Source organism: Rana temporaria, chromosome 8 (genome assembly GCF_905171775.1).
Source record: "Rana temporaria chromosome 8, aRanTem1.1, whole genome shotgun sequence".
In the NCBI taxonomy this organism is placed as follows: domain Eukaryota; kingdom Metazoa; phylum Chordata; class Amphibia; order Anura; family Ranidae; genus Rana; species Rana temporaria.
In genome coordinates this window covers 75,497,765-75,511,203 of record NC_053496.1, presented here as the reverse complement: position 1 = coordinate 75,511,203, position 13,439 = coordinate 75,497,765, and the positions used below count along the sequence as shown (strand labels likewise).

Below are 13,439 nucleotides of genomic sequence, written 5' to 3'. Positions count from 1 at the left end.
CTGTTTAGTCCTGTACAGTAGATCAAACTAGCAAACATGATTACCTCTCTATTAAAAGGTATACAGTATAATCTAACATAGGTATTTGCACATTATAACTTTTTAAAATATTTTAAACTAGGATTGTCCCGATACCAATACTTTTTTTCAAGTACTCGCCGATACCGAATACCGATACTTTTTTTTAATGTCATGTTACAGTGGCAGTTATTATTTATTTTTTTTACAATTTTTTTTTACAATATTTTTTTTTTTTTACAGTGATTTTTTTTTTTTAGGGGGGGGGGGTGGATTGTCAGTGTGTTTTTATTTTATTTATTTTTTATTTACATTTTTCTGTTGGGGGTCTTTGGTGAGATTTCAGGGGTCTTAACAGACCTCTGACATCTCCCCTTTAAGACAGAGAAAGGGATTAAGGACACAGATTCCCCAGTCCCTTTCTCAGCAGCCTCAGCTGAAGTGAATGGAGAGAAGCTTCTCTGCATTCATAAACTGAAGCATCGTAAACACAGGAGGTTACGATGCTCAGTTATATGAATGGACAGAGTCGTTGATCACCGACTCTGTTCATTCGGAAAAGGTAGGAGCCGGGTTTAGCGGCTCCTACCTCCGCTCTCCCCCCTGACAGATTGAGGGGGAGAGTGGCAAGGACGGGGGGGGGGGGAGAGTGGCACGGACGGGGGGGGAGTGGCACGGACGGGGGGAGAGAGAACTGCACGGACGGACGGGGGAGGAGAGAGAACTGCACGGACGGGGGGGGTGGAGAGAGAACTGCACGGACGGACGGACGGACGGGGAGGAGAAAGAACGGCACGGACAGACGGGGGAAGGGGAGGAGAGAGAACGGCACGGACAGACTGGGGGGAGGAGAGAGAACTGCACGAACGGACAGGGGGAGGTGAGAGAGCAGCACGGACGGGGGAAAAACAGCACGGGGGGGAAGACATCAGCACGGGGGGAAAACAACACTGAGCACGGGGGAGAGAAGACTTGCAATTCCCCTGCCTGCCCAGGTATCGGGTGAAGCATCGGGAGCATTTCCCCAAGTACAAGTACTCGGGGAAATGCTCGGTATCGGTCCCGATACCGATACCAGTATCGGTATCGGGACATCCCTATTTTAAACCCATGAATAAAACCATGTTTGGGCAAACAGGTACTTACATATCAAAAAAATTGACTATCATCAAAAAGTTAATTTATTTCAGTAATTCAATTCAAAAAGTGAAACTTGTATATTATATAGATTCATTACACACAGAGCGATATATTTCAAGCATTTCTTTTAATTTTGATGATTATGGCTTACAGCTAGTGAAAACCTACAATTCAGTATCTCTGAAAACGTGAATATTACATAATTTGTAATACTTGTTGGCTTACTGAAAAGTATATCCATGAACAGTATAGTATGCACTCAAAACTTGGTCTGGGCTCCTTTTGCATGAATTGCTGCATCAATGCGGTGTGGCATAAAGGCAATCAGCCTGTGGCGCTGCTGAAGGTGTTATGGAAGCCTAGTTTTCTTTGATAGCAGCCTTCAGCTCATCTGCATTGTTGGGTCTGGTGCGTCTCGTCTTTCTCTTGACAATACCCCACAGATTCTCTATGGGGTTTAGGTCAGGTGAGTTTGCTGGCCAAGCAAGCACAGTGATACCATCATTATTAAACCAGGCATTGGTACTTTTGGCAGTGTGGGCAGGTGCCAAGTCCTGCTGGAAAATAGAATCATCATCTCCATAAAGCTGGTCAGCAGAGGGAAGCATGAAGTGCTCTACAATTTCCTGGTAGACGGCTGTGCTGACTTTGTACTTGATAAAACACAGTGGACCAACACCAGCAGATTACATGCCTCCCCTTATAATCACTGACCGTGGAAACTTCACACTAGACATCATGCAACTTGAATTCTGTGGCTCCCCACTTCTCTTCCAGACTCTGGAAATTGATTTCCAAATAAAATGCAAAATTTACTTTCATGCGAAAAGTGGACCTTGGACCACTGAGCAGCAGTCTTTTTTCTCCTTAGCCCAGGTAAAAATAAAAAACACCTTGCAGTGTCTGGCACCCCAAAGCCCCCCCCCCCCCCGTTTTACTAACCTGAGCCCCGAATTTCCGTGGGCGCGTCCCCGCCATCCTTCTCTCCTTGGAGTCCCGGCTTTGATTGGATAGATTGATAGCAGCGCAGCCATTGTCTCCCGCTGCTGTCAATCAAATCCAATGACGCGGGTGCCGGGGGGCGTCTATGGACGCCGAGTGTATGACACAGAAGCAAGCCCCCAAAGATAACCCCCTCGGGAGAGAGCTTCCCAGAGGGGGTTATCTAATGCGGGGAGGAGCCGCGAGACCCGCCGTGGGACCCCAGAACAGGTGGATCGGGGCCACTCTGTGCAAAACGAACTGCACAGTGGAGGCAAGTATGACAGGTTTGTTATAAAATAAAAAAACGGGAACCTTTAGTGTCACTTTAATGCTTCAATGTGTCATACCATAGTATATTATATTCCCGCACTTCATACCATTGCTGCTTAACAAGTATTATTCATAAAAGGTCACATACACTATAGCATTTATGTTTAATTTCAAAGTAAATGCCATTGCCTCTGCAGATGTCCTCCTCTGTTTACCTGATACTCCTCAAAAGTTGCAATGTAATGTGTATATACATTACTAAGTCCCGAAATAACCACATCAGCGTTCGTAGAATTAGATGGATCCAGTTCCTAAGAAAACAAGACAGGCTACAAGTGAGCTAATTTAATGATAACAAGTAACCACAAGAGGTATTGCACACTGGTAAAGAAATATGGGACAGTTATGTTAGACTGTATAACTCCCTGTACATGAGAAGCTAACCTGCATAAATTAGTGCGAACATCTACCAACATTTCTTACGACAACATGTATATATTAGGTAACTATACCTGCTAGGATTGCTTTTTCATAACAAAATTTTAAGCACAAATATTGCAGAAAGTTTGTAGGTTAATACCCTTTATTGCCTAACTTAAAGTGTATTTCCATTTTAGCAGCCAACTTGGGATAACATCTATTTTATATTTTTTACATGTTCTCATTCAGATAGCACAACTTAAAAAAAAATATTAGTGATTGCAAAGTCTAGATTTTTTTTTTATTAATAAAACAACAAACATGTCATACTTACCTGCTCTGTGCAATGGTTTTGCACAGAGCAGCCCCAAACCTCCTCTTCTGTGGTCCCCCCGCCAACACTTCAGGCTCATCCTCTTCTCTGTGGGTGCGTGCTCCATAGACACAAACAGCACAGCTCAGCCGCACCCCCAGTCCCTTCTTACAGCATTTGTTTGTGAGTAGCCAATGGTTACTGCTGTTGTCCGAGCCCCTGTGGACAGAGGAAGTGAGAGGAGAGAAGACTTCAACTGGGCACAGGGCTGGATCCCTGACAGCCCATGTTTTGTTCTGGAAACTCCAGCACTGTAAAATCCAATACCATATATGAAAGTACAATCCTACCAGTTCTCTTTGTTTATTAGAGGGCTGGGCATCTGTGTTTACCATAATTAACCATGTCTGCACCACGGGGACAATCATCCACTGTAAACTAGATTTGAACACTGTCCTAAAAAAGGGTAAAGGTTTGTTTAAAAAAATAAAAATAAATAATAAACGTGTTATACTTACCTCCTCAGTGCAAAGGTTTTGCACAGATCTGCCCCAATCCTCCTCTTTTGGGGTCCCCCGGCGCCACTCCTGGCTCCTCCTTCTCATCGAGTGCCCCCATGGAAAGCCGCATTCCATGGTGGCACTTATGCGGGCACGCTCCAATGACACAGACAGCAGGACTCGGCCCCGCCCCCGACTCCCACGTCACTGGATTTGATTGACAGCAGTGGGAGCCAAGCATACTTTTTTGGGAAAAATACACTTTTTTTAATTAAAACATAAGACAACAGTATAGTTAGCCCAATTATATTTTTTTATATTCTGAAAGATAATGTTACGCCGAGTAAATTGATACCCAACATGTCACGCTTCAAAATTGCACCCACTCGCGACAAACATTTACCCATAAAAATCTCCATAGCCGATGTTTAAAAATTTCTACAGGTTACCAGTTTTGAGTTACAGAGGAGGTCTAGGGCTATAATTATTGCTCTTGCTCTAACGACCGCAAAATTGCTCACATATGTGGTTTACACACCGTATTCATATGCGGGTGCTACCCACGTATGCATTCGCTTCTGCGTGCGAGCTCGTAGGGATGGGGCGCTTTAGAAAAAAAAATTTGGGTCACTTTTATTCCTATTACAAGAAATGTAAACATCCCTTGTAAATGAAAAAAAAATGACAGGACCTCTTACTTATGAGATCTGGGGTCAAAAATACCTCCGAGCTCATATTTACATTAAAATGCAATAAAACTTTTTTTTTTTTTAATGTCACTTGAAAAAAATAAAACTAAGAAATTCTCCTTTAAGAGCTATAGGCGGAAGTGACATTTGTATTGCCGAAACAACTAATTGATTAATCGACAACTAATCGATTATGAAAATAGTTGTCAACTATTTTCATAATCGATTAATCGGCCAGTTGATTAGTTGGCCTGCATATAGTATGCATTTATTTGTTTACATAACAGGAAATACAGTGCAGCACACATACAGCTCAGTACACCATCCATACATGTCACCAAGTGCCTGAGAATTTGTGAATGTGAAAGTGTGAGGAGCAATGCCTCATGGGACATGTAGTCCTGAAAGTGAGTGGTTCTAAAGGCAGAAGTTTTTTTACCTTGCTTTACCGCGCTCTATACTATACTTTGCAGCTTGCTATTGAGGCACTCTGAAGGCAGGAGGAGCCAGAAGCATCGGTGAGGGACCCCAGAAGTGGAGGATCTGGGCGGCTCTGTGCAAAACCATTACACAGAGCAGGTAAGTATAACAAGTTTGTTAAAAAAAAATCACTTTAAAGACTCTGTGCAGGGAAGATCAGCATCTGAACCCAGAGAAAGTGGAGGTAATAGAAGGCATTACAATTACTGTAGTTGGTTATTTATATTTACCACTGCATATGGATATTTAAGAATAAATTGACTTTTTTTTTTTTTTTTTACATATTAACTAAATTGTACACCACACTTTTTTTTTAAGATTATCCGATTAGTCGATTAATCGAAACAATAATCGGCCAACTAATCGATTATGAAAATAATCGTTAGTTGCAGCCCTATACATTTGTTATGGCGCTGAGTGGGGGCCATCTTCCCCTCAGTCGGCAGCCACTGCTACCGGCGGATCCGGTAAGCAGCAGGGACAACCAGAGCGTGGCCTTAAACCTTAAAGAGAAATGCACTCCGTTACCAAAAATACCAGGGTTATGTACCAACATACAGGTACGGCGATTTGCATGAAGTTATTATTGCAAGCTTTCAACAAGATCCCTTTGTTTGTTTTTTTTACATTTCTGAACATCATTCTAAAACTCACATATTTATACACATAGTTACAATGAGAAGCAATAAAATATACATATTTTTTTAAAAGGCAACTGATTTTTCTTGACACCTGTGTTAAGAAAAAATAGTGATATAAACACCACAATGATAGTGGCTCATGCATGCTCACACTTTCTTTTTTACTGGTAATATTAGATTATGTTTAAAAAACTGTATTGAGCATTGATAGATTTTTCGTGCTGTTTTGGGGAAATCACTGCCTTAAAAAGTGCTGTTGAGTGGAATAGCTCATCTCCTGCTCTGTTTGTTAACTACAAACAATTCAGCTGTATAAATTTAGGATGTAACCTACATACCTGTTTTACAGCTTCCCTTAGTCTTCTTCCAGACATAGTTCTAGAAAGAAAAAAGTAGTGCAAAATGACTCAACAGATAAATACAAATCATTTACTAGTATTTAGTATTAGACTTGATTTAAACATACGTAAATTCTCCAGGAACGGCAATTATAGCCAGAGATCCAACAGTGATTATCTGAACATCAATTATTGTTGGGTGCCACGGTAGAGGGCTGGTCGCCTAGAAGAAGCAGACATATTTTAAAGTTACTAACCAAACTGTTAGACTTGAGAAGTACCTACTTTTCGTTGGATATCCGATGAAGCTGACTTTCATCAGTCTTGCCTACACACCATCAGTCAAAAATCCGATTGTGCCATAACGCGGTGACGTACAACACTACGACGAGCCGAAAATAAATGAAGTTCAATGCTTCCAAGCATGCGTCGACTTGATTCTGAGCATGCATGGATTTTTGTCCAAAGGAGTTCCACACAGACGATCGGATTTTACCATCGTTTTTTTATCCATAGGAAAAAATTAAAACATGATCTATTTTTTTTCACCGATGGAAAAAAGACTGTTTTCATCGGACAAACCGATCGTCTGTACACGGCTTTAGTCTTAGGCCTCGTATACACGAGGGGACATGTCCGATGAAAACAGTCCGCGGACCGTTTTCATCGGACATGTCTGCTCGGAGATTTCGGTCTGATGGTTGTACACACCATCAAACCGAAATCCGCGCGGACAGGATACGCGGTGACGTGGCCGTGCCGTCGACGCAGCAACGTGCGCGACCCTGGAAGGTCAATGCTTCCACGCATGCGTCGAATCACTTCGACGCATGCGAGGGCTTTCGGCCGAGCGGACATGTCAGGTAAGTCGTACAGACGACCAAACATGTCCGACGGACAGGCTTCCAGCGGACATGTTTCTTAGCATGCTAAGAAACATTCGTCCGCTGGAAACCTGTCCGATCCGCCGGAAAATTGTCCGGTCGGCCGTACACACGACCGAACATGTCTGCTGAAACTGGTCCGTGGACCAGTTTCAGCAGACATGTTCGGTCGTGTGTACGAGTCCTTATATGTAACAGTAAATGCCATAGAAGCATTGTATATAAATAAATAAAAAAATACCCCCATGAATATTCAACTACAGGAGAGTCAGGACACTCTCTACGTTGCAGATAGAGAAAGGAGCTGTGTGTTAGTGGGCGTCCTGACTCTCCTGTAGTCCAAGGGAGGGGGCGAGCACGACACTCCACACCAGGAAAGCCTTGCATTACTGTGTGGAGTTAGACAGAACAACAGGAAGTGAGAATTTCTCAGAAGAAATAAGGACATTTAAAAGCAAAATCAAAGGATGAGGTACGTGAAGGAGGACTGCACTAAGGTAAAGGAAGCTATTTAGGGAAAAAAATTGTACCTTTACAACCCCTTTAACAGCGAAACTATAGGAAGTAAGTGGACATTTAAAGTAAAGTCAGATGCAAAGTAAAGTCAGATGCCCTCCGGTGCTTCTACTGACTCACCGATATGATGAGTAAGTCGGAGACATGATCCGCTGGCCCCAGATGTTTACCATAGAGATTTCAGGCAAACCAGATGGTTGCCGGAGTCTCTATAGTCGTTCGGAGGCTGGCCGCGATGTTATGACGCCACGCCCGGACTCTGCATTCAAACAATTGGCGCCGCCTCGGAACGCCGAGATCGTTTTTTTGGGCTGATATAAAAAAAATGCATGTTTTTTGAGTAGGATGATATATTATTTTATCATACTATTACAGAGCTTGTGGCCAAATGTATTTCTTAAGTGAGAAAATAACTGTGTTCATAAAATGATTTTCTGTGCCCCATGCTCCAAGCTATTAAATGGGCAGATTGGGTATATACCTCTCCAGTGTTCAGAAGGATGGGTTTCGGGTGATGACACTCTTGTGTTTCATTTGATGGTACTCCAAGAATTAACTCTGCTAATGCATCCCAAAATGGATCTCCCTCAGTCATTCCTATAAATTAAAGATAAACAGGGAATGCTGAAAACTGTTACTTACAGGTTGATTTACTAAAGGGAAACAGGGCTGTTCACTTTGCAAAGGAAGTTGCACTTGGCAAGGAAATTGGCCCCCGAGCTTAGTGAATTTTTGCTTACACACATTTGGATCATTTAAGTCAACACAGTTTCACCTCCTTCACTAAGTTTTGGGGCAAATTCACTTGCAAGGTGAACAGCAAAATTGTTTTAGTAATACAACCCCTGGCATACCAAAATATTGGTAACATTTAGTTAGCAGGAAACATTTAGTTAGTATAGAAGGAAAACCACCTCCAAACCTCCAAAACTAAAGCGAAAAGTTAGGGAGGAGTAACAATGGGACTTTTATTGTACCACATGGAAATAACAAATCCACAGCTGTTAGAAATGGCGCAACATACAACTTTATTATATCTCGTATATAAAACCTTAAAAGCAATTCGACTAACACAATCAATAAACAATAATATTGTTGAATCTAGCTTGCATGAGTTTACATAAGTGAGATGCTCAGAATCTCATAGAATACATGAAGTCAAATAAGGGGCTAAAAATCAATGTGTTTTGCATCTTTGGGCTCCTTAAAGATCCACACAACAAAATCTCCATGAATGGTATACTAAAAGCAAATATAAAAATAAAAAATAACATACAAAAAAAGAACTTATATCTGAGGAAAAACTACAGTGGTCACAATTTCCCCAGCCCCATGCTTCAGGGAGTGTGTGGGGCTCCTCTGTGCTCCTGGATAGGAGGAGTGGTGGGGGCAGAATATATATTTTTTAGGGGTCTGGAGGCCCCCAGGGCCGCAGATTGCAACCCCCCCCCCCCTTTTTTTATTTATTTTTTATAAAAAAAAATATATATATTTTTTCATATATTTTTATTTTATTTTTTATTAAAGGGACAATTTTTATTTATTTTTTTAGGGGTCCGTAGGTCCCCAGGGGCCCGGAGATCTTTTTTTTATATATTTTTTTATTATATATATATATATGAAATAAAAATATATATAAAAAAAAAGAATCTATTAATATATTTATTATTATTAAAGGGCTCAGAGGTCCCCAGGGCCCCATGTTGCAAACCCCCTTTTTTATTTTTTTTATAAATGTTTATTTTTTTATTTTTGTTTATATATATATATTTAATAAATGGCCCAGAGGTCCCCACTGCCCTACCGAGCAAGATTGTTCAACCAAATGCATTGGAAAGCACTTTTAGCCGGATTCAGAAAGCACTTATCTTCTGATACGCTGCGTAAGTGCACGGATGCGCCGTCGTATCTCTGCGCTTGATTCTTGAAATAAGATACGCCTGAATTTTGGCTCTATCTGACTGACGTATCTTGTCTCCTACGCCGTCGTATCTTGGGCGCATATTTATGCTGGTCGCAAGGGGCGCTTCCATTGTTTTACGCGTCGAATATGTAAATGAGCGAGATACGTACTTACGCCGACGCCATTTACGTAAGGCGTACGTCCGGCGTATAGTTATTCCACATAAAGCAGGTGTAAGTCATGTTAAAGTATGGACGACGGAACAGCCGTCGTATTTTACGGCGTTTACGTAAGTCGTATGTGAATGGGGCTGGGCGTAGGTTACGTTCACGTCATAGGCATTGAGCCGGCGTATCTTAGGGAGTAAATTCAACGTGATTATGAGCATGCGCGCGCATGCGCCGTTCGTTCGGCCCATCATTTGCATGGGGTCAAGTTTCATTTAAATGGATCACGCCCACTTCCTTCCTACTTTGAATTAGGCGGGCTTACGCCGGACAATTTACGTTACGCCGGCGTAAGGTTGGGAGCAAGTGCTTTGTGAATACTGTTCTTGCCTCTCAATGTTACGTCGGCGTAGCGCATATGAGATGCGCTAAGCCCGCACAAATATACGCCGCTCTACGTAAATCCGGGCCTTTGTATTTAAAACGCATGTATTAACATACAGTATGAGGTTTATGCAAAGGGGGTCTTACCATGAGTAAAATTGATCAGTCCAGGACCATCAATTGTTCCAGCAGCAAAGCTGTAGCCAAGGGCAGGTTTACAGGTTGTTGCCTTCAGAAGGTACAAAACATAAATTACAGAATATAAGGCACATTTTCTATATTAATACAGTACAGACATACAGTATTTCACATTCTATGGGAAACCAAGGTCATTTTAAATAGATTGGAATGTGTTTTTAATTTTCAGAATTTGCAGATTTGACAAAAATGTTTTAGAGAAATACATAAAATGCAGATTGAGTTTAAATGTGCACACCATTTAAACAATACAATATGATCATTCTTAGTTAGGGTTAGTCATGATATTCATGGATTCACATAAATACTCACATTATGGGTGTCATTAAGCTTCACAGTGACATTACTCATGTTGACCCACTGGTGGGCTGAACTCACATTGCCTTCTATCTGCTTGGATGCATCATCATACAAAACCTATATATCAATAGCAATAAGAATGAATGTAACTTGTACATATGAAGCCAAGAACAGTTTGTGAAATATTTATTATGCAAACTTAGTTTAGCAACTGATAAAGAGATTCAATTTGCCACTCAATATTATTTAAGAGCATAACTGGGGCAGCCAATTAGTGTCTATAGCAGGGGTTTCTACACTTTTGAAACAAAGGGCCAGTTTACTGCCCTTTAAACTTCAGACTGTGAACAGTGGGGGTATAAAATGCCCTTGAATCAGTGGGAGTAAACAATGCCATAGGCTTGATGGTCAGTGGGAGTAAACAATTACATAATTGGTGCCAATGTGAGAATTAGGACCCCATCTCTAATATCAGTGGGAGGAATAGTGCCCCATAATTGGTGCCAGTGTGAGAATTAGTTCCCCATCTCTGATGTCAGTGGGAGGAATAGTGCCCCATCTGAGGTGTCAGTGTAAGGAATAGTGCTTCATATCAGTGGATGTAATATTTATTTTATTTTAATTATAACAGGTACTTATATAGCGCTGTTATTTTACACAGCGCTTTACATATTTTTTATACATTCATATCAGCCCCTGCCCTCAAGGAACTTACAATATAAGGCCCCTAACATACTGTACATTAATTCATACACATACTAGGGCCAATTTAGACAGGAGCCAAATAACCTACCAGCATATCTTTAAATTGTGGGAGGAAACCAGAGTACCCTGAGGAAACCCATGCAGGCACAAGGAGAACATGCAGACTCCTGGCAGGTATTAGTGCTCAAGGGCCGGATAAAGGCAAGCAAAAGGCCGCATCCAGCCCACAGGCTGCAGTTTGGAGACCCCTGGTCTAGATCAATGCTGCAAAGAAATGAGCCAATGTCTAACCAGCAGCTACAAAATGGGAGAAAACTGCTAAAGTAGATAGAGCTAGCTTGAGGGGCGTGGCCTGGCAAGCGATGGAGTATGACGCGGGTAGTGGGAGCTCCTCTTGCCGAATATCCTATGTAACAGCCTGATCGGGCATCCGCACTTCTTTTTACCCACAAAGCTGCTTAAGGGTACCAGGAATCAGACCGGAGATGTCACCGCCCAAAAAGGCATCCACGGCGGTAGATAAACTGGCTAAATTCCACCATGGAGAGGAAGATGAGCAGGACAAAGATGGCGCCGTCACATGCCCAGGGGCAGACCGTCATGCCGCGGACACGGCAAAGGTGTTGGATTCCATAGACGTTCTGCAGGGCACTCTGACGGCTAAAATTGATGAGGTGAACATAGATATCTCACTCCTGAGACAAGACCTCTCTAAAGTGAAAGACAGGATCACCAGATAGAGCTAGCTAATTGATGTAGCAGATACCCTATGAAAGCTCTAATACCGATAGATACAGAAAATGCAATAGATATAGAGAAAACTGTAGATATAGAGTACACCAGAGGCGTAGCTTGAAGCTTGTGGGCCCTGATGCAAAAGTTGACCTGGCCCCCCCACCACTACCTCCCACCACTTTTACCGTGCGTGCAGATACACCCACAGCACGCCAAGATACTCAAATTGCCTTAAGAGTTTTGAGTTCCCAGAGTTTCTCTATACATCAGAGGACAGGGATCACCACTGGAGAATCAGAGGACAGGGACCACATGCAGGTCACTTGGCAGAGCTCCTTTACCATCCCAGCACTACACAGGGCTAAAATCAAATTCCGCCGTAGCGCAAACCAATGTACGCCACGCCGACGCAGCGCAGAGAGACAAGCATGGAATTCAGGAAGCCAGTGCTCCCAACGCTGCGTCGGCGTGGCGTAGGTTTCGAAGGCGCAGGCCGGCGTAGGTGGAAGTGGGCTTGACCCATGCAAACGAGGCGTGACCCCATGCAAATTATGGTCAGAGCGTCAGACAAGTACGTTTAACGAACTGCGCATGCGCCGTGACGTGGACACATCCCCCTGCGCATGCTCACAACCATGTCGGAACAACTGCCTAAGATACGCCGGATCACTGCGTACGCCATGAACGTAACCTACGCCCAGCCAGACACACGTGCAACGTAAAATATGCCGGCTTGGCCGGCTTGTGTTCCCTGGTGCAGACCTGAGCATGTCTGCTGCTGGGTTACACCTCCTTTATGGGGCTTAACTTTACGGCGGACGTACAACTTACATGCACCTTTCTTAGCCTGCATCGGGTGCACGCAGGTTCGTGAATCGCCGTATTTCCCTCACTTGCATGTTTGAATGACTAATCAATGGGAGCGGCACCATGCTCCCAGCCTAAATATGCGCCCACTCTACGCCGGTGTAAGCAAGATACGTCGGTGGGGTGTAGCCTGGTTTTAGGCGCATCTCTGTTTGTGGGTCTTGCGCACACATACGACGGCGCACATTTGCACTTACAGCGGCGTAACTTGTTATACGTCGGCGTAAGTGCTTTGTGAATCCTGACCTATAGGTATAAAGAATACTAGCTCTATTTTTTTACCTTTTGCTCTTTTATGAAATTAACACTAACCTACCCAAAGTTTGTGCTCTAGCTTTTGGGATGTTTACTTCAGCGGTTGCTGTGATAACACCAAGGGATGCTTCTATTTAAAGCAGAACGTCAGTAGTTTTTTCAACTATCCATCTATTTAAATCTTTTTTTTTTTATCAAATATATAAAATAAAAAACAATAAACAGAGACAGACAAATACAATGTTTACAATTTACCCTTATAAAAATCCTTTTAACATATAACACTCATTCCCCTTGAGTTTCTCTGGATCTATCCTCCTATTTTACCCTTTTCGTTCTATTTCTTCCCTCCGGAGCTCCCTTGGGCGGCGGGAAACACTCACATCCACACCTTATCCTCCAATCTCCAAAAAGAAGAAGAGAGAAACGACCACCAAATAAAACAACCCCCCCCAAAAAAGGAACCCCTAACAAAAAGAAACCCCTGGCTTGGTTTTTTCCCGCCCCGGCCCCCGGCGCAGTCCATCCCTATTTTGGAGAAGTAGTATAACCATCCTGCCCTTGTATCCTTAAATTTGTCCTGTTGGTCTCTCAATGTATGTACCCATCTCTCCGCTTCTATAATTCTCTCTACCTCCCCCTTCCACTCCTTTATTGTGGGGGCATCTTGATTGTTTCCAGAATCTAAGAATTAGTGCCTTAGCTGCAGTTAGCAAGTGTGGGGTGACACTT

The 13,439-nt window shown here is 42.7% G+C and overlaps 1 protein-coding gene across 1 annotated transcript in view; it reads right to left on the bottom strand.

Annotated features, from left to right (window-relative positions):
- ASAH2 (N-acylsphingosine amidohydrolase 2) overlaps positions 1 to 13,439 on the bottom strand; it is an 83,856-nt gene that overhangs the window by 17,571 nt on the left and 52,846 nt on the right. The window contains exons 11-16 of the mRNA XM_040362061.1: positions 10,158 to 10,262; positions 9,795 to 9,876; positions 7,675 to 7,790; positions 5,922 to 6,016; positions 5,794 to 5,833; positions 2,628 to 2,723 (exon numbers count right to left, since the gene is read on the bottom strand). Of these exons, the coding sequence (XP_040217995.1) occupies positions 2,628 to 2,723; positions 5,794 to 5,833; positions 5,922 to 6,016; positions 7,675 to 7,790; positions 9,795 to 9,876; positions 10,158 to 10,262 (534 nt within the window). The remainder of the gene's footprint in view (positions 1 to 2,627; positions 2,724 to 5,793; positions 5,834 to 5,921; positions 6,017 to 7,674; positions 7,791 to 9,794; positions 9,877 to 10,157; positions 10,263 to 13,439) is intronic.